The following is a 21,372-nucleotide window of genomic DNA, read 5'->3' on the forward strand; positions in this document are numbered from 1 at the left end:
TGTCTGCTAGAAATTACCTTTATATAGTACTACTACTACTACTATTAAAGTTGTTTGTTGTCGAATTAAATATGACAACACTGAGTTTATAACACACAGGGACAAAGAAGGGAGGAGGGTGGCTTGGAAAAGAAGAGATTTGGGAAGAATGGCGAGACTTGTGAAAGTGTATTCTGTAGTGGAAAGTTAACACAAAAGCAGCAAAATCAACAAAACTAGGGAAATAGCGAGAGCACTGGAAAGACAGTACACATTTGTGTGCATGAGCATGTGTGTGCGTGACACAGTACAAGGCGTCCTGGGGATTTATAGACCAAATGAATCAATTCAGAGATGAGCAGTAAATCAGGCCAGACCAGCGCAGCTTCATCCCCTGAAGAAAACTCCTCTGATTCACATTGTAAGTGTGTGTGTGTGTGTCATGTGTGTCTCCCTCTCTTAGTATAAGTGTGTATGTGCAGATTCCTTACTTGTATCTCTTTGCTAGTTGAGTGCAGTTTTAAAATTTGCGTGTTAAGTCTTAAGAAAAAAGTTTTATATACCCAGAGGGCCGAGAGATTGATTTTGACTTTAATTTGCTTACTAAAATCATGCGTGTGTGAGAGTATGTGTTTAATAGTGAGTGAGACAGAGAGCAAACGTATGTGTGTGTGTGTGTGTGTGTGTGTGTGTTGGTTTGTGTGTTTCTGTGTCATTGAGCCTTTCAGAGTGTTTGTGAGTATGCTTGCACATGTGTTTATACATGTTTGAGTGTGTGTGTGTTAATCTCTCTAGAGAAGGGATCAGGAGACCAGTGTAGTTTGACCAGCGGAGCTCCGGGGCACCAGGGGGAAATCAGGGGATCTGGCCCAGCCTCAGAGGCTTCTCCCTGGGCTTCCTGATCAGGGACTCGGCCTGTCCCGCGGTTCCAGTCCAGTGCCAAACGAGGGCAGCCAGAGCTCTCTCAGTTGTTTCGTTTCCACTGAGGTGCCAAACATGGCTCGGTCTGCACCGATTCATCAGTTTAGACTCCTACTTTATTCTTCAACCATATCCAAGCACTTTAGTTGGGAGACTATGAAACCTTTTAAAGAAGAAACAAAATATTCTTCTTACTAATGAAGCTACTGTAACCAGTAGCTTATCATGGCTTATGTTGTTGGCAAATTTAAAGTTACTACAAGGAACCTTTATCTGGTTATGAAACCGTCTCAATTTAATACCGATGCTTCTATATGTTCTAAGCAAACGAGACTATCAGCGTGAAGATTGGTTATTTCTATATAGTAGAAACAATTTGCAGCACGCAGGTTCACCAGAAAGTCCTTCAGCTCAAACTCCAGCGGGGCCTCTGGCAGCAACCAGCCCGCCGCAGACAGACCCAGATCCGGCTTTGCTGCCGCCGCCGGGAGGTGGAGAGCTCCACACCCGGCAGCAGCGGCTCCTCCTTTTGGCCAGGACAACATGCTTCTGCTGCACTTATTACTTCACTATAGCAAGTTTTGTCTTTAAGCTTTTCGGGCGTTATCTAAAGTAATAATAATGGTCCACAATGATGTAAAATTGCATAGCCTAGTTTCAAGTCAAAAACAAATTTTCTTGGCTGAGGCAAGCAAAAAGCATCGTTTCGTTTTGAATCGCACCATGTAAATAACCTAAATTGGACACGCGTCGTCTCCATTACACAGCAACAACATACCTAGCCTTTACATTATAGATCTGATGCCTTTATCAGAATAATGTTGACATACACAAATAATGTCAGGTTATCAGTAGCTCTCAATACATTTATTTACAGTACAGAGAAAAAGTATAGCCACTATATACAGAGATTTTACAAGCGATTGCAGCGTTCACATCATCACAGTTAAGAGACGAGGGAGCGTGAGAACAGCTTTTTATAGGTGCCTGGGTGCACTGTTGGAGAGCGAGAAAGAGAGGGATGGATGGAAACATAAATGGCTGATGAATCTGACTTTCAGGGGAAAAAAAGCATGCGAGAAATGGAGAGGAGGAAGGAGGAAAGAGCTTGGTAGCGGAGCGACGGAACAAAGCAGAGAGACGTAGAGAAACAGATGGTGATGCAGAGCAGAGAGAAGTGTGAGAGAAGGAGGGAAAAAGAGACACAGAAGGACTGGAGAGGAGAAGTATAGAGAAGATATATTTAGAGGGAGAGAGAGAGAGAGAGGGAGTTTTAGCCTCCCAGCTAGAGGCATGACTCATCTTCTGCCAGCTGACAGAAGGATGGATGGAGGGAAGAAGGGAGGAGATGGACAGAGATGGAGCGGGTGAAAGAGGAGAGCAAGCGTGACGAAGAGAGGAGAGGAAGGGGGGACAGGAGAAGGAGGGAGGAACGGGAAGATTTCCATAGGACGTCGTACATGCAACCACACATGTAAACTGAAACAAAAAACAAAGAGACAGCTAGAAAGCCCAAGGCCTCTCCAAAGCCCCTCTCAGCTGCTTCCAAGTCCCACTGCATTTCCCCCAGGGGTGTGTGTGTGTGTGTGTGTGTGTGTGTGTAGTAAATTTCCCCGCAGCCAGCTGCATTTGGCAGTTTGTTGCTGCACGTCTGTGTGTGCGGTTGTGTGTTTTTGGAAAAGGAACAGACATGAAGAAAGAGAGACAAAGGAAGACATGAGCGCGACAGAGATAGAGGCATATCATATATATATAGTAAGTGGAGCAGGTAGTTTCATCATCCTATGGGTTCGCTGTGGTCACATTTGTAGTTGAGTTCTTTGGTTCTTATAAATGTGTCCATGTATCTGCACCGCGTCTGATCTAAAGAATCATTTTAAGAATAAAAACCACTCTAAACCTTTATTTAAGTAGTTAGAATGTGTTTTGGATGGGTGGGCACGATTATGGATTAGACTATCCTTCAACTGGTGGACTGGTGGTCGAAGCCCCTCTCTATACAAACATCTGCCCTGCTGAAGTGTCCTTGAGCAAAACCATGAATCCCCGCAGACTCCAGGGCTCAATGCCCTGCAGCTGTGTCTGACCTTTGACCTCCTGGTGGAGGCAGCAGAAAAAAGATGGAAACTTGTTTATATGTCAATTGCAAGAAAGATGTTCAGGTTGACAGTTGTTGTGGAACATCACAGTTTATACTGTATGGGTATTGTGAGATTGATGCGTATTTACCACTCATATTTACAGTTTGTTGGCAGTGGTGGAATGTAACAAAATACATTTACTCAAGTACAAATGAAGTACTTGTACTTTACTTAAGTATTTCTATTTCATGCTGCTTTATATTTCTACTGCAGGAGATTGCAGAGGTACTTTTTAATTGACATTTTCTTCGACGACTACAGTTAGTTACTTTGCTGATCCAGGTCTTACATAAAAAACATCAGGGTTCAACGTTAATGTTTTTTTCAATTGCCTGGTCGGGCAAGTGGGTCAGAAATCTACTTGCCCAAAGTCAAATTTTACTTGACCCTACACACATTGTTTTAGTTATTAGCAATTATCAAATAACAACAGAGACCAAAGTTAATTATCATGTGTAATTGTATTAATTCTTTGCCCAATCGGGCAATGAAGTTGCTAGATTTAATAGTCCAACTTAGCATTTTACTTTGCAATCCTTTGAGCCCTAAACATATGACGAGCTTATAAAATATCATATATTAAGCTACTCAACAGCATATAAAATAGTAAATATTAGCTCCACTTTGACCAGCTATACCAGTAAAATGCTTTTACACATTTCCAATAATATAAATAGTATAACAGTCACAGCTCACAGGGGCCATTTATATAAAATATGAGTACTTTACTTTTTAATCTTAAGCGCATTTCGCCAAAAGGGCCATTTTTAATGTAGGAGTATTTTTATACTGCAGTATTGCTACTTTTATTGTAGTGAAAGATCTGGCTTCTCCTTCCACTTTGCTTTAGGGAGGCTGAATCATGACAAACAGGACATTTCTGCCTCAAACTTTAGAGGACTGTCGGCTAAGCAGGTACCTTTAAAGGGATAAATTTGCCCCGACTTCTCTGCACACTCAGAGGATGTTTTTTTGTCTTTTTAACTAGAGGGTGATCAATTTTTAAGTGGCAGTCATTTCTAAAAATGGATATTTAGCATTTTGGCATGAGCAGCTTCCAGGGGATCAGCTCAGGCCTCATCAGCCGACCGCAGCTGGTTTCCCTGCAGGAGAGAGCTGGCTGCTTCGCCCGCTCTAGTCTGGCACTGGAGGCAATAAAAAGTGAGGCTGCTGTTAATCCAGAGAGGAGCTGCCGACTTTCTCAGGCGTTGCTCCCTGTTGCACGGCTATTGCACATATCCTCTGGGGACAAGTCCTCTCTCTCGCTCCCTCTATTTCTGTCTGTCTCTCTCTCTCTGTGTATCCATTACTTGGACACTCCCTCTCTCTTTCAGCCTCTCTGTTCTCCCTCCTACCTCTTTTCTTTCTTTATCTCTCTTGGTCCAAGTTTTGTCTCCGTGCCCTCACCCCACCTCCCTGCCTCACTTTAGTTGTTGGCTGTACTGTAGCTGAACTGCACCTCCCTGTGTTTCAACAGGCGCATCACAAGCTACCAGTAAAACCAGCAGCTATCACAGAGCAGTATGCTGGTGTAGCTGCTCCAGTCCAGTCCTGTATTTCTGAGTCTCTGGGTCATGTCGTCCCAGAATTAGCTGTTGGCCTGTTTCTCTTCAGTTCCCAAATGACGAGACAATCAGCATGTTTTAATGAGCCGAGTTCTCAAGAGGAGAAACCTATTTATTTCAGTTTCAAGCAAAATATAGATCATCTGGAAATGTAAAAACATCAACAGCAGAATCAGGTTTATTGCCAATACATGTGCAATTCTTCTCAACACTCCTATAATGCAGTGGTTCCCAATCTATTTTCCTTGAAGCCCCCCTTACATGTATCTAAGAAAACTACTACAATAGCGTTATTGAGCCGAAATAGATTATTTGTTATTGTGGTTAAATAAATTAAGTAATTTATGGTGCTGTTAGACTGCCCCGTTAATACAGGAGCAAACATTTTATTGATGGCTGGAAAATGTAGTTTTTTAAAGGCTAAACGCCAACAAATATGGGTTAAAGCAGAGTATTTCATTAGATAAAAATGTGTTGTGAATATTTGGAAATGATTACATCTATCTTTCTTCAATAAATGTAGACTTTTGGACTTTACAACGCTCTGGAGTTATTGGAAATGTTTGGATTACACGAGTCGGAAACAATCCAACGCAGCCACCACTGGAATCTAATTCTACAAAATACTAATAATATTAGGGTTGCCTAATATTTATCTGCAACTGTGCACAAATACCAGGTTTCAACAGAATGTGGCCTACTAAGAAATATGTATTTTCAGATAGTTTTATATACAGACTTTTGTATAAATATAAGGGATGTGTATAAGTGTGTTATTATGATGTTAGTTATACGTGAGCAAATCTAACTGACAACCTTAGAGCAGACAAATACTGGCGCACCCCCTGTGATCTTACGCGCCCCCCTAAGGGGGACCCTTACCCCAGGTTGGGAACCACTACTCTAATGTATAAGAAAGACTGTGTGGTAAAGTAACACTAGGGGATGCTGTAGTGTCAGTTACAGACTACTGATTAGTCTGTCATCATCATGACATCATCATTTAGCTGCTACAATACAGAGCATTGACCGGGGAGGTCAAACCTACTTGAATCCACCACAGTGATACAAGACACAAGAATACAAAGATATCCCGTATGCTGAGCTGAAATGAAAGCTGGGTGTATTTGATCACTATGTTTCTCAACTTGAATTTCAAGTTTCAAAGACTTCATGTGATACGCAAGTTCCTCATTTTGAAACCTTGTTAACTTATCGTTCTGAATTGATGTTTGACAGTGGAGGAAGAAGTACTCAAAGAACTAAAAAAAAAGCTTATAAGTAATTGTCTGTTATTCAAAAGCAGCAAAATGTACTTAAAGTGTCAAAGTAAAAGTACTCATTCTGCAGACAAATGGCACCTGTGACTGTGACATTATTGTGACTAATGCATTAGGGCTTAAGTGACCTTTTACTGCAGTAGCTGGTCGAGGTGGAACTAGTTTTACTACTTTACTACTACTTCTATTTGTACAGTTAGGTAGTTTAGTTAAGTGGTTCCTAACCTGAGGGTCGGCCCCCTCCAAAGGGTCCAAAAATAAGATGATTAATGGGGTAGAAAAGAGGGGAACAAATAAGTTCTGTTACACAAATTGTGATAATTTTTGGGGGGGAATTTTCTCTATATAAATATTGAATAATTTGACTTCTTTGGGACTCAAACAGTTATTTAAATGAAACCATCTGAGAAGTTTAGAGGAGAAATGTCTCTTTGGTGGCTCATAGACATCTGAAACGAGACTGCAGGTCCTGTAGACATTTCTTTTTCATAAGAGGCTACAAGCCCAAAAATGTCAAAGCTTTATCTGAAAAGTATCCTAACTAGATACATGTATAGTGGAGTAAAAAGTACAATATTTCCTAAAATGTAGTGTATAAAGTCCTGTAGGATGGAAATACTCAAGCAAAGTACAAGTACCTCAGAATTGTACGAGCACTATCTTACTAACCTGTTGTTCCAACAAATTTGTACTGTGTACAACTGTGCAGGTATCAGGAAACTATCTACTACAATACTGTATATGAAGATATAAGATGATACTTTGGGTAAATATCCCCAAAATAGGCCAATAAATGGATCCTTGTAATGTCATTTCAAAAGCAAGAGCTGATGTATTGGGACTTCTGTTGGGAGAAATCAATGTCTATGTTTCACCAGATGGGGTCGCTGTTGTCATGGTAACCTCTTCAGCATCACAAGGTGCATCACCTCTTGACAGAAACGGCTGCACATTGTGGCCTAAAGTGGAAAAACACGAGGAAAGCAGAGAGGAAGTAATGTAGTTCAGCCTCAGGGTCGTTTACTGAGCGATCAGTTGGACCAGTTTTAGTGTTGTTACATATTAGAATTACCTGTTTCTGTTTCCCAAAATGTATCTCATTGTTTATTCACCCGCTCAACCTGACTTTGACCCAATACCCGCCCACTGCAGCATATCAGACGTATATTGAAGGCAGCCAGTTAGATCACTTCACTATGTGTGTGTGTGTGTGTGTGTGTGTGTGTGTGTGTGTGTGATGGGGAAGTTTAGGGCCCCCGGGAGATGAAAGGTGGTCTATTATCATGCAGAGGCAAGTGACATACGACTCTCTGCTGTTGCTCGCCACTATGAGAAACAGCCAGATTGCTCCGGCCGGTGGGCGGTGCTTGGTATTTCCTCAACTGATCTCAGCATGGCTGCCGGGGTCACAAACTTTCTTATTTTACAGCTAAACAGTACACTACAAGATGATTCTGAAACCATTTGAGACAAAAAATAGGCATTACAGTAACAGGATATTGATTCATATTTGATCAGCGCTGCCTAGTTTGACCATTTGATCGGAGTTTGCGAGTGATTGACAGCTGCTCAGAGAAGGCTCTTTAATTACTTTTTGCTTTCATGTTAGTCTAACAAAGGCTATACTAAAACTAATAACCTTCCATTTTTATTGATGAATGTTTTAAAAGCCTTGGAGAGAAGTTGTGGAGGGCCCAGACTATAATCTCCCCTGAGCCCACCTTTGGTTGTGGACTCACTCTTTTGAGAAGCACTGAGTCAGATCAGAGAGCTGTAGGTTCGCCGCCCAGTTTGTCTTTAGCTGGATATGAATTGAGGAGAGCTCGCTTCAACACGCCTTTTCTTTACTCCACGACTTTTCAGGACTCCTGGCCGTCTCTGTGTGTTCGTGCGTAATGTGTATGTGTGTGTGTGTGTGTGGGAGGCGGGGTGGTAGTGTGTGTTGCCTTTTATTTTCGCAGACCAAAGAGGGGATTAGACCGTTTTGGAAGCACTCACCTTTTATTCAAACAAATTATTCACTTCAGCTAATAAAAGGAATTTGACGCATGTGAACTTCTTTGAGGTCGATTCTTCTTTAAAACACGGTCGGTGCAACACTTTAGTGACCATTATGCACAAACATTATGATGCATAGCCTACACAAATTTCACTTTTAAGTTTTAGGATCCCTGGATGGACAATTAACTGATCTCTGGTCAGATAGTAATGATGGAGACCTTGTTTAGAAACATGTGCAAGAGCTATTTATCTGTTGTTAGTATTTAGTTGTTATTTGACTAATAATGAGTAGTATTGTTTGATTTATTTAGATTTGATTTTTTGATAATGTTTTCTTTTACTAGTTATTTGTTAAGTTGATCTATTTTCTTGTTTGGTATATGTAGTTTTTTGCGTAATAGTATTTTGTTTATATAAACTCGGAAAAAAAAGTTTGGAAATTTGTGTTTGGTGGATTATTTCTCTGTTGTTATAATGCTAATTGGCATTGTATTTTACGTCGTTGGCAAGCCTGTTTATTTACCTTCACAATGATGCAAATGCATGATCCTTACAAGTTCGACACTATTGTGAAGGTAAATAAACAGGCTTTCCAATGATGTAAAATACAATGCCAATCAGCATTGTAAAAACAGAGAAATAATCTACCAAACACAGATTTCAAAACTTTTTTTCCGAGTTTATGTAGGCAGGGAGGACCAGCATGCACCTGGGTGGGCTTATGTTTTTTTACCAGAACAAGAGAGGCAGTGACATCCATGTTTTCTTTGAGCTTTGTTTGCTTGCTTTTTTTGGTTAAATAAATCATCAGAAACACACACATTTTGCAAGGACAATGGAGTCTTTTGCCTGCGTAAACCACATACCCATGGTGCGTCAGTGGTCCTCTGATTTAAGGGTCCCATATTATAAAAAAGTGAGATTTTCATGTTTTTTTATTATAAAGAAGGCTTAAGTTCTTTATAAATACTGTGAAAGTATCAAAACGCTCAATCCACAGGGAAAAACACACAGCCCGTATTCAGAAACTCTGCATTTGAAACAAGCTGTCAGGATTTCTGTCCATTTGTGATGTCACGAATATACAATATTTAGACCCTTGACACAATTTTAAACGTAAACATTCTAAATTTGTCCCAGTTTATTTCCTGGTTGCAGTGTATGTGAATAACATCAGCTGACAGGAAGTACACATGGACCAAGCTGTTGCCTAGCAACGCAATTCTGTTGCAATTTCGTCAAAATGCGCTAAAACGGAGCTTTTCAGACAGAGGGGTAAATACAGGCATATTCAAACCGACAGTATGAAGAAAATAACGGGATTTTTGACAATTACAGCATGTAAACATGTTCTAGTAGAAACACAAAATACAAGTATGAACCTGAAAATGAACAAGATATGGGACCTTTAAGTTTGATATTGATTTTTCCCACAAATGGCCACTATACAACATGTATCAGCTGTCTGGAGTCATCAGGGAGTGATTGCACCAAAAACCACAATTGATTTTGTGCACTTTGTCCATATTCAAAACCTTTGAACGCAACATCACAGGTGCTTTCAGTCTTCCAGTCTTGGCTTTAAATGTTTGAACGGACTTGCCCCTCTGCCTTTCTGCAAATACATCATGAGACTACAGAGCTGTAGCAGATCCACCAGAGCAGCTTCAAGTGGCAATTGTAAAGTTCAATTCTGCAGAACATGTTTTGCTCAGACAGCTTTTTCTGTGAAAGGAGCGAAGTCTTGGAACTCGCTATACCTGATCACTTAAAATCTGCTGCAAACTTTACCAAATCCTGTTTAATTCAGCGACAAACCTGTAGTCATGTCTAGTTTTTACTAATTAATTGTAATGTTTTTAAATGTGTGCTTTATTGTATTTATTTATTTTTCCTGTACCCATTCCTGTTTTAATCTCTTATTTTCACAAAAAGTCCTTCTAGGGACAGGTGTTGCAAATTAGCATCCGCTATAAGCACACTATGATAGCTGTTTTTAAGTTGTCTATGTACATTGTATTGGTCCCTATTAAATAAACCATGAATGAATGAATGAATGGAATTCAATGTTGACTGCATCCAATACCCAATTGGTGTAACTTTAATGTATGGCCAGTGAGGGAGAGGGCAGGGGGGGTTTCTGAGGTGAAGAGGGGGTGAGAAGAGGAGGAGTGTAGACTATAGAGAGAGAGAGAGAGAGAGAGAGAGAGAGAGAGAGATGTGGTGGTCGTGAGAGGACAGGAAAGGAACAGAACAGTCGCTTTGCTGCTCAATTAGTGTGTTAATCTCCTTGTTAATCTTTCCTCAAGACAACAACTGGGATCACACTTTTCACATTGTAGCTTTGCTTTGTTTATGTCTTCTTTAGATAGGGAAGAAGACTTGCACTTTGCGTAAAACCCAAAACCATTTTACGCATGACTTTGAACTGAAGTTTTAACCAGTAAAGTGGATTTTTTTTTTAACAAGCAGCCCTCTGACCTTTTGGGATTACAAACTCTCTGCACTTTTTGACTTTTTCATGTTATTTTTTATGGCAGATTTATTTTTATAGTTCTAAATACTTGAGACTGGAAGGAAAAAAAGAAGACAAGTGGATTATAAGAAAATAAGACTCAAGTATCGTCAACCAGCAGGACCGAGCAGGACTCCTCTCCTGACTCCTCTGCATCATTGTCTCAACAGCAGAGCACTTTCCTGAGCTCCGGCTGTGTGTCGGTGACGCGGCGGACCATGGACACCAGGCCTGTCCGGAGGAAGCGACACGGTGCCGGGCGACATCTGCTGCTGGCAGCCGCCTTCCTCGCCTGCAGCGCCCAGGTGCTGGTGGTGGATGCCAACTCATGGTGGTGAGTGATCACTGCTGGTGCATTGATTTATTGTTTTTTTTAATAGATGTTCAGTAATGTGGTGACGCATTGACAGATTGTTCTTTTTTTTTTTGACATCCTTTCTCCTGATTTTGTCCTTTTTTGTCTGTCCAAAAATGTATGTTTACTGTGCCATTTGTCTGTGATTTTGCATCACCACGAGCATGGCAGCTATTTGTTTTCCTTTTGATTCCAATCATGCATGTTTGTTTAATGGAGCTGGTTTAGTATATGACCTTAGGGTCTGCTGATTGTTACTGAAGGAGGTTTTTTTGAAAGTGAACTTTCTCATCATATCCTCCATATGTTTTTGCTTGTATGCTATTGATATTGAGCAAAATGTACTCAAAGTGTCAAAGTAAAAGTACTCATTCTGCAGACAAATGGCACCTGTGACTGTGACATTAGTGTGACTGATGCATTAGGGCTTAAGTGACATTTTACTGCAGTAGCTGGTCGAGCTGGAACTAGTTTTACTACTTTTCCACTACTTCTATTTGTACAGTTAGGTAGTTTAGTCAAGTGGTTCCAAACCCCTCCAAAGGGTCACAAAATAAGATGATTAATGTGGTAGAAAAGAGGGGAGAAAATAAGTTCTCTTACACAAATTGTGATATTTTTTGGGGGGGGACCTTCCTCTTTATAAATATTGGATAATTTGACTTCTTTGGGACTCAAGCAGTTATTTAAATGGAAACCGTCTCATAAGTTTAGAGGAGAAATGTCTCTTTGGCGGCTCATAGACATCTGAAACGAGACTGCAGGTCCTATAGACATTTCTTTTTCATAAGAGGCTACAAGCCCAAAAAATGTCATAGCTTTATCTGAAAAGTAGCCTAACTAGTAACAGGAACTGTCAGATACATGTATAGTGGAGTAAAAAGTACAATATTTCCTAAAATGTAGTGAACTTTCTCATCATATCCTCCATATCTTTTTGCTTGTATGCTATTGATAAGAGGACAAATAGACTTTGTGTTGCCTCTTGTGTCTGTGTGTGTTTTGGGGGGTGATGTCCCCAGTCCTGTGGTATAGAGCCCTAACAGTGAATGGAACAAATGTGAGGGCTCTGTCACAATATTTACCCTGGCGGAGCCCCAAATGGCCCTGCATGGAGGCCTGCTGCTGCTGCTGCTGTGTGCCTATAGGACCGTCAATTAGCCACACTTGTTCTTGACTTACAGGACAACTATGCAACTGTTCAGTTGGCTTTAATGTAGTGGAGGGTGTGTGTGCGTGCAGGTTAGTGGATGCTTTGAATAGGTAGTTCATAGTTTGCCATTTCCATTTGTGCCATCAATGCATATTATAATGCATGAACTGATCTTCCTGTAGCTCTTTAGGTATAAGGACGATCTTCACACAGTTTGATTTCCATTTGTTTGGAAAGTAGATGGTCATGAAAGGGTCATATTCTCTGTGTGTGGGCTCAAATTGTCACTTTTTTTTTTTTTTTAAAGCGATAGTGATTCAAAATGTATGATTGTTTGTGTGAAAAAGGACTTCCAGGAAGCACGAGGGGAGTGGCTGCGGAGATGAACACCAGAAGAGTCTATTTATCTACACTTTATAGGCCAGTTGTACTAATAAACTTGTGTCTGAACTTTGTCCTCTACAGAGAGAGAGAGAGAGTCGTACATCACAGAGATCCTGTCTCCTACCACTTATCTTTGATCTTAACAGATAGAGTTTATTGGTTCAAATTTAGACTTAATGTGGCCTCTGTCTCTCAGGTCACTAGCTCTGACCCCGATCCAGCGGCCGGAGATGTACATCATTGGAGCTCAGCCTCTCTGCAGTCAGCTGTCTGGTCTCTCCCAGGTAAGTTCCTGTCTGCTTTAGACTTCTTTTTAATACATTTTCAAATGTTGTAAACACACCTCTAACAGCTCCCTATAACATGAATTCAGTGATGATTAGATTCTGCTAGAATAGGAGCTCAGTTTTGCACGTCATGGCTCTCTCAACATCAGCATCAATGAAAAGGGTGACGCCTAATCTTCCGCCTGACTCTGAAATCTGAAATGGTCAAATAAAGGAGAATTTCCCCACAGGGGCCGCTAAAGCATCCAACCATTAACACGCTAATCTCTGCTAATCTCTCCTGTGCTGCTGCTGCGCGGCTTGCAGGGCCAGAGGAAGCTGTGCCAGCTGTACCAGGACCACATGGTCTACATCGGAGACGGAGCCAAGACGGGCATCAAGGAGTGTCAGTTCCAGTTCAGACAGAGGAGGTGGAACTGCAGCACTGTGGACAACACGTCGGTGTTTGGACGGGTCATGCAGATCGGTGAGTTTAATGTTTAATGGGATCAGGAACAGCGTGAGGAAAGTTATTGCATAATGTCTTTTTTTCCAGACCTGTTAATCAATTTGACAGTGACGGCAGGTTTTAATTCTTTTTGTTTTATTGTTTGCCTCAAGTAGTGATTTCATCAAGTGTGCAAAAGCCCAGAAGTTACATAAGACATGCAAGAAATGTCAACAGCTGTATTGTGTTATTGGCTATTTTTAAATAGGAAATAAAACGTTATAGGTGACATTAGAGCTGCAACGATTAAGCGATTATTTGTCAACTATCAAATTAATGGCCAACTATTTTGATAATCGATAACCGGTTTGATATCCCAGCTTCTTAAATGTGATTATTTTCTGGTTTATTTACTCCTCTATTACAGTAAACTGAATATCTTTGTGTTGTGGACAAAAAAAAAAGACATATGAGGACGTCATATTGGGCTTTGGGAAACATCAATCAACATTTTTCACCATTTTTTGACATTTTATAGACCAAACAGTTAATTGACATTGAAAATAATCATTATTTGCAGCCCTAGGTGACATTAACAGGTTCGTCCTGAATACCAAGCAAGAGTTTTCAGTCATGTTTTCACAATAATTCACAGTTTTTGTTGTATTAAACTGTATTCTTTACTAGATGGAGGCAGTAAGTGATGCAACAATGTTATTGTTTTACTTTGATTGTTAGACTGCTATTATGATTATTAACACAACAAGTGTTTAGACAGGTCATGATCAGGATGTTGAATGTTTGACAGAACACTTTATGCTGCATTTTATTGTGCGTTGATATTAGCCTGAAATTGAATCTAGCAGAGTATTGAGGGTCCAACGAATAGACCGGTCAAACAGCCTTATGGATAGAGTTAGGGCCAATTGTCATAATATTCCTGTAATACAGAATTATGAAGCATTTATTTATTGTGTTTAATTATTATTATTATTTTTTTATCTCAGTAACATATTATTATTACAATATTAAAGGTTCACATGAGGCATTTTTCCTAGAGTGTTTAAGTATAGTCCGTACTAAATTTGTGTGTATTAATCTTCTATTCTCTATAACATTGTGAAATTTAAACACTATTTAGGTGGCGGCTTCCCAACTGGAACATTATAGGGTTATTATGGTGGTGTGTTTGTTTATTTAACCCATAGTTTTAACACTTAAAGTGCTTTGCTTAAAGTGTTACTTAGCCTCTAGTATCGCTCTACATTATATTATAGGATGTCTATAGGCTGGAATCAACACCAGCCAGCCAGACAGACAGACAGGTATGCATGCAGATGAGGCGTGTGCGCTATTCATTCATTCATTCATGTTTTAGGAGTGGTCAGGATGCTCCTACATCTGATATGCAGCAGGATAATATACAGTATATATATATATATATGTATATATATATATATTTATTTTTTATGGCAAGCCGTTCAGGAAATTATCATATATATATAATGTGAAATTTGAGAATATTGAATGAAATCCTGAACGGCTTGCCATAATATATATATGTATATATATCATTGTATTTGTTTTACTGCAGGATGCAAGTATGTAGTTTTTAATGACATCTATTAGTCTATAGGATTACAGTAGATTTATTTATCTATTTTGTTGTAAAGGAAACAAATACTTAAAGATGACTACAATACTTTTAATAAGGCCTATTAATTGTAATATTCAGAACATTTCAGATATTTGATTTTGCCCTAAATATCACTGAGCACACCCTGATTGGTAGCACAGAAACTTTTGTCATTACTGCGCATGCGTAATGGTATTTCTCTGTCGAGTAGCTTCCTCAGGACGCACACAAACTAGACAGGTAAAGAAGCAAAAGAAAAGCCGTGTAATCTCTCTAATGCATCAGTTTTATTGAGTATCCAGCAGTAGCTGTGATCCTGGATCAGTATCTAGTGCGTCTTTACGCAGCAGGCGATGTGGGAATAAAGCTCTCAACACCTCAGTGTCAGATCCGCTGCGGGCAGTCAGACGAGGTGTTTGCTGCTCCGTCTCTGTCTCTGTGCCTGTCTCTCTATTGACAGTCCGTCTCTCTACCAGGTTTATATCTGGAGGTGTTAGTCGCTCCATTGTCCCGCGGCTCCTCTTTTGAAATGCGCTGATGAGCTGACACCGAGCCGAAACATCCGGACTGCTATTTGAAGTCTGCTGCTCCGAAAGTCCCATAAAGTCTCTTTATCCTGCTGCATATCAGATGGAGGAGCATCCTGACCGCTCCTAAAACATGAATGAATGAATGAAGAGCGCACACGCCTCATCTGCATGCATACCTGTCTGTCTGGCTGGCTGGTGTTGATTCCAGCCTATAGACATCCTATAATATAATATAGAGCGATACTAGAGGCTAAGTAACACTTTAAGCAAAGCACTTTAAGTGTTAAAACTATGGGTTAAATAAACAAACACACCATAATAACCCTATAATGTTCCAGTTGGGAAGAAGCCACCTAAATAGTGTTTAAACACAAAAATTAGCTACTCCATAATTTGGCACTCCTAAATCTTTAGGAGGATGAAGATATAAAGATTGACGAGTTGAGTAAGAATGGACCTGAGAACTGGCTTTAACTTGAACTGCTCAGGAATATATAGATGCAATATAGCCATAAATGTATCAATATTGCCATTTGTTTTCATTTATGCAACTTATTCATATGTATTTCTTATTTCTTTAAGCATTAGCATAAGCAAGTTATTCTGTGTCACTCATAAACAGTAATCAGTAGGGATTTTATTGTTAAGTTGTTTATTATTTATTTATTTTTAGTAGTTTATTTGAAAGGGAAAGTGTACATTAATGGGAAAAGAAACACTGTAAGTGAGCCAGCTTAAAAAGCCTCTTGTGTTTGAACAAAGCACACTAAGAATAGAATAAAAGTAAGTAAGTGAAATGTATTTATATAGAGCTTTTCACAGACGTGCATCACAAAGTGCTTAACAAGATCATTATGCAAACATACAAGGAAGAGCTCATAGAAAGATGTGGTGACCACACATCATTAATAAATGAATAAATAAAACACAAACGCCAGTCTAAAGAGGTGAGTCTTTAACTGACCTTTAAAAGAATCCACAGAGTCAGCGGACTGTCAGGGTGCGGGCATAAAACAACATAATAGCCTAATATATGAAACTAAATAACTTCAAGTATACAGAAATGTTGAAGCATTCAAAAATGCAATAGATGCCCAACATATGACAGTTTTCTGTAGCAACATTACATGAATATCATAGTGAAACCAAAGAATCTGATCATGTATAAGGCCACTAAACTCATCACGGAGCAGGGCAAACAGTCATATACTGTAGAATAAAGACGTCTTGTTGTGATTTCTCTGTGATATCTAATATAATTTGAAGAGAGAAATGTCACCCTATAATATCTAATAAAACCTGACCCCGGTCTTTGTTAATGCAGTCTCAAGCAGAAATACCACGGGGCTCTTTACTGTTCACATGTAAATTTTCAGTTTCAGAGCACTTAACCTTTCTTACTGTCTTTGTCCTTTTTCCTTCTGAATGGTTTGTGTATTAATGTAGAGAATAGACATGCAGGTTGTGTTGTGTATTCCACAGACTGTTAGATGGTGAGAAATCATTAATATGAACTTGTGTTGTTGAACACTATGCATTAAGGCAACTACAAAGAGTTACAGCAGTGTGGATGTTTATTTTAAACTGGTTAGATTTAGTAAGAATCCATCTTTACGGTTCAACATTAACATTAAAAGTATGTATGTAAGTACAGGTGAATGACTATTTACCTGCACATAGGTCTTTGCAGTGCAATTAAGCAGACTTAGAGTTTCTGAGCTCCTCTTAAAGGGCCAGTTCCCCCAAATTACATTTATCCCTTACCTCTATAGTGGTAACCATGCAGGTAGTTTTAATTAATTTGTCCAAGATTTTGATGTGTCCACATTTCTGAGTTGTTTGCCTTTACCTCAACACAATGGAGAGGATTTTATTAGCGGTGCTCACTGAGTTGAAAAATTACATTTAGCTGCAACATATCTTTTCTGAAAATGTCTACTTTTTACTCTGCATAATCCACAGAACACCACAGTTTTTATTGAGACGATTTATCAGGTAGTTCCAATGTAAACAGGAACATTGTTCACAGACAGAAATGTTGCTGAATTGGATTTCATTTGTGGCGCTCACGGCAAAGAAAAAATACATCTGAAATTATTCAGATGTATTTTTTCTTTGCCGTGAGCGCCACAAATGAAATCCAATTCACCTCAGCTGTACTGAGATGGAGGCAGAAATGTAAAATACACATTCAATTGAAACTATGCCACTAGAGGTGAGTGAGGAAATATGTTTAATAATTTTGGGTGACTTCACAATTTATCATTATGGTTGACTAGCCAGATCTAGGGCAGGTATACCTAAATACGCGGGACAGCTGATATGTTTACTTCATTAAATGCTCAACATCTATTTTGGATTGCTGAGCTGGTGTTTAAAGCTGTTGAGTTTAACCAGGTACAGAGTTAAAGCCTCAAATCACATCTATTGTCTATTGTTAGGTGAGGTGGGGTGTGGGGCTGTTTGCTGTGAGTGTATGTGTGTGTGTGGGGGGGGTTAACCTGAGCAGTTACCCTTGTTTCCTGTCAGTGAACACACACATTCCCCACAGCCCTAAATAAAAAACATGATGGCCATAAAGACAAAACTTTTCTAAGTTATAAATATCTGTAATGTATATATTTTTCCTCTCCAACAGGCTCGAGGGAAACAGCCTTCACTTACGCCATCAGCGCGGCCGGCGTGGTCAACGCCATCAGCCGGGCGTGCCGCGAGGGTGAGCTCTCCACCTGCGGCTGCAGCCGCGCCTCTCGACCCCGCGACCTGCCGCGCGACTGGCTGTGGGGCGGCTGCGGCGACAACGTGCACTACGGCTACCGATTCGCCCGGGAGTTCGTGGACGCTAGGGAGAGAGAGAAGAACTACCCGCGCGGTTCTGCCGAGCACGCCCGAACGCTGATGAACCTGCAGAACAACGAAGCAGGGAGACAGGTACAAAAACACACATGTACTTTTGCCTTTAAAAATATAGTTGATATACACTGGAAGTGTAACTAGGGAAGGAAGTCCGTTCTTGTTAACCCCGTCCTACATCTGCATGTCTGTGAGGAATGTGTGTGTGAGTGGAAGTGGCCTGACCTGGCAGTATTTGTGAGTGTGTGTGTAAGTTATTTATTGGGAGGGTCCAAATGGTAAAATTGCTAACGCCCTTGGAGTCTGGCTAGGTCGCTGGGTCAATGCACATTCCAGTGAAGTAACACACACTCACACACACAAGCTCATAATACACACATATAAATGCAGCAACACATGTCAAGCGAATTTTAAGCTTTTGAAATGCGATTTAGGACTGTTCCCGTTAACTGGTTTAGAGCAGAAGTTGGCACTATAGGCTACACATGGCTGTAATCCGCCAGTAAACAGAGTAGAAGAAGAAGAGGTTGCCAACTGGAAACAAAACAATTCAACCTGGCCATTTAATCCATCTACGAGAGAAAAATGGCTTCAGGAATTTATTTCAATTGGGCGAGTTTTAATTGTTGTTCATGTCAGCTGGTATTGGTACCTATTGGTCAGCTTTCATGCTGTCTGGAGACGAAGACAAGCATTCATGTGCTCACAAAACCACCTATTGGTCAAAGAGTGTAAAACAGGCAGATATATGACAGATGTGAGGCAGTGGTTTAACCGGGCAGAGTGCAGTGAATGTGCTTGTGTAACTTTAGGACAATGATAGAGGGGAGACTATTCATTTTTATTTAGGAACATTAATTTCTCAACTGTGTTTCGGCTTCTGGCGTCTTCAATTACGTCACTGGTCTAAGACGATACAAGCCTCAATACGCGCTGATTCAAAACTATGTGAATGGAAACACAGCTAATAACATGCGTGATTGTATGATGAGATTTAAGAAGTGACACTTGCAAAAGAAAATGTGCAAGAGAACAAGAGAGTGATGATGGATAAATGATGGATGATGGATGTGGTATGTTTCTGAGGGTTTTTTGTCCCTCTCTGGTTACCATACAGCAACGATTACACTCGATATTGGAGTCAAAGGTGTTTGGAAATGCTTTCAGGTGGGGAGAAATGCACTAAAAGAAACCTTTCACCTTCAACTAGGCCATACACACACACACACACACACACACACATTCGTACACACCTTCCTCATAAAAGGTCCATTTGCCCGTTCTGGTGCACACTGGATCAGGAGAATGTGTTTATCTTCAGTTAGAGGAGCTTTGTTTAAGCTGTTTGCAAGACAAAGACGCTGTGTGTTGTGTGTGTGTGTGTGTGTGTGTGTGTGTGTGTGTGTGTGTGTGTGTGTGTGTGTGCGTGCGTGTGTGTGTGTGTGTGTGTGTGTGTGTGTGTGTGTGTGTGTGTGTGCGTGTGTGTGTGCGTGTGTGTGTGTATGTCGTTTCAGCTCCATTTGATTTGTGTGAGAGACAGTGAGCCTGGTTTTGTGCGAGAGTTTGTGTGTGTGTATCAGGGGTCAAAGGTGAGGGTCTGGAGAGGTTGTGTTTCTGCTGAGGGTCCCATTGGGGCTATAGGAGAGTGTATGAGAGAGAAAGATCTACTGCTACAGCCTCGTATTAACACACACACACACACACACACACACACACACACACACACACACACAGTTCCTCTGCCTTTCTGTAACACACATACACACTCTTTTGAATGACTTTTCCTCCTCTCTCCTGTTTGATCCCCGGTCTTCATTGTCGTCCGTCCGTCGAAACGGAAGAGAGGAGAAGAGAGAGATGAAAAGGAGGAGAGCGAGTGAGAGGAAGACAGTTTCTCTCTTCCTCTACGTCCCCTCTTCGCTCTTTTCTTTCGTGGACACGCCGGTTTGTCCCAAAGCGGGATTTGTCTTGCTTGGTTGAACAAGGCAAACCGCAGGGCTTTTGTGGAGGTGACAGGGGCGTGCCGCTGTGTGTGTGTTTCAGTGTGTGTGTCTGTGTCTGTGTCTGTGTCTGTGTGTGTGTGTGTGTGTGTACGCTCAGCTTCACTTGATTTGTGTGGAAGGCGGCTAACGCGGTCGTCTGTGTGTACAAGCGTCTGGAGACAGAGACGCAGGGTGAGGGATGGACCTCCGTCACACTCCCCCGACTCTCAAAGACCTACACACACACACACACACACACACACACACACAGCCACCCAGGTCCACTGTCTCCGTTTCACACAAATCAAACGAGGCGGACCTTGTCACACATAGAGACCAAAACAACTAGATGTACATTCCCAGTCTAAAGACAATAACAGGCCACTTCTGTGCCACCTGCGCTCTGAACTCAGAAGTAAACTTTCAGATTTATTTCTCAACCTGTGGATCACTGTGTCACTTGTTGCAACAATGGCCAGTCTTAACTGTTTTGATTTTTATACGTTTTATGTATGTTTGATCCAAAGAAAAGCACAATAATGTGTTGCTCTAAGAACTTATCTCCACTTTGGTCCTCAATCATTACTGTCTTAAATCCTGCATGTTGGGCACCCAAGTATTGTGCAAACACACACAAATGTATTTTAAATTCTCATAAAGAACACTCTGTTTCCGAAGATACCAAATGTGTGATATGATTAATGGTTAATTACATAGAAATTGCACAAAATAAAACACAAAACATACTGCGTTTTTTTTCTATTTGATGCAATAGTATAGCTATTTAAAATGTAATTTAGTTTCAAGCAGCCCTACAACAGATATTCTAGTCTTTATCTGCACTTTATCTAGGCTTCATCGCCTCATCACAATCACAAATTTGCCTCAAAGGGCTTTACAACCTTTACAGCATACAAACCAACAGTTCAGATAAGGAAAAACTCCCAAAAGAGTTTTAGCAGCACCTGAAATACTAACAGTAAAATTACATCATGGAGAGACAGTATGACAACATTAGGTAGATAGACTGTAAATATATATGAAGAATATGGATACAAGGAATTGTTAATATAACCCGGTGGCAAAGACAGTAAGTAGTGCGATATCACACGGACATTCCGCATGTCGTGAGTACACATTTAGGCTCTTTGCGTGTGATTTGTACGCCACACAAGAAAACTACGGTAACATCCGCAGTTCGATTGGGGCAACAAGACCTCGTAGTTAGGTTTAGGAATAACGTAACGGTTGGGCTTGAAATAAGTATGTAAACTAAGTACAATACGTACGGAAACAACGTAACATAAAAAAACAATTCACTAACGTAACTTGCGAAACAAAACACCGGTCTCATGGTTAAAAG

The 21,372-nt window shown here is 40.5% G+C and overlaps 1 protein-coding gene across 7 annotated transcripts in view; it reads left to right on the top strand.

Annotated features, from left to right (window-relative positions):
* Window positions 1–21,372, top strand: part of wnt5b (wingless-type MMTV integration site family, member 5b) — a 103,994-nt gene that overhangs the window by 76,402 nt on the left and 6,220 nt on the right. For all 7 annotated transcript variants that reach the window (XM_037760424.1, XM_037760423.1, XM_037760426.1 and 4 more), the window contains 4 exons: window positions 10,573–10,736; window positions 12,491–12,578; window positions 12,888–13,047; window positions 17,813–18,105. In XM_037760424.1, the coding sequence (XP_037616352.1) occupies window positions 10,573–10,736; window positions 12,491–12,578; window positions 12,888–13,047; window positions 17,813–18,105 (705 nt within the window). The remainder of the gene's footprint in view (window positions 1–10,572; window positions 10,737–12,490; window positions 12,579–12,887; window positions 13,048–17,812; window positions 18,106–21,372) is intronic.

This window comes from Sebastes umbrosus, chromosome 23, assembly GCF_015220745.1.
Source record: "Sebastes umbrosus isolate fSebUmb1 chromosome 23, fSebUmb1.pri, whole genome shotgun sequence".
Classification (NCBI taxonomy): Eukaryota; Metazoa; Chordata; class Actinopteri; order Perciformes; family Sebastidae; genus Sebastes; species Sebastes umbrosus.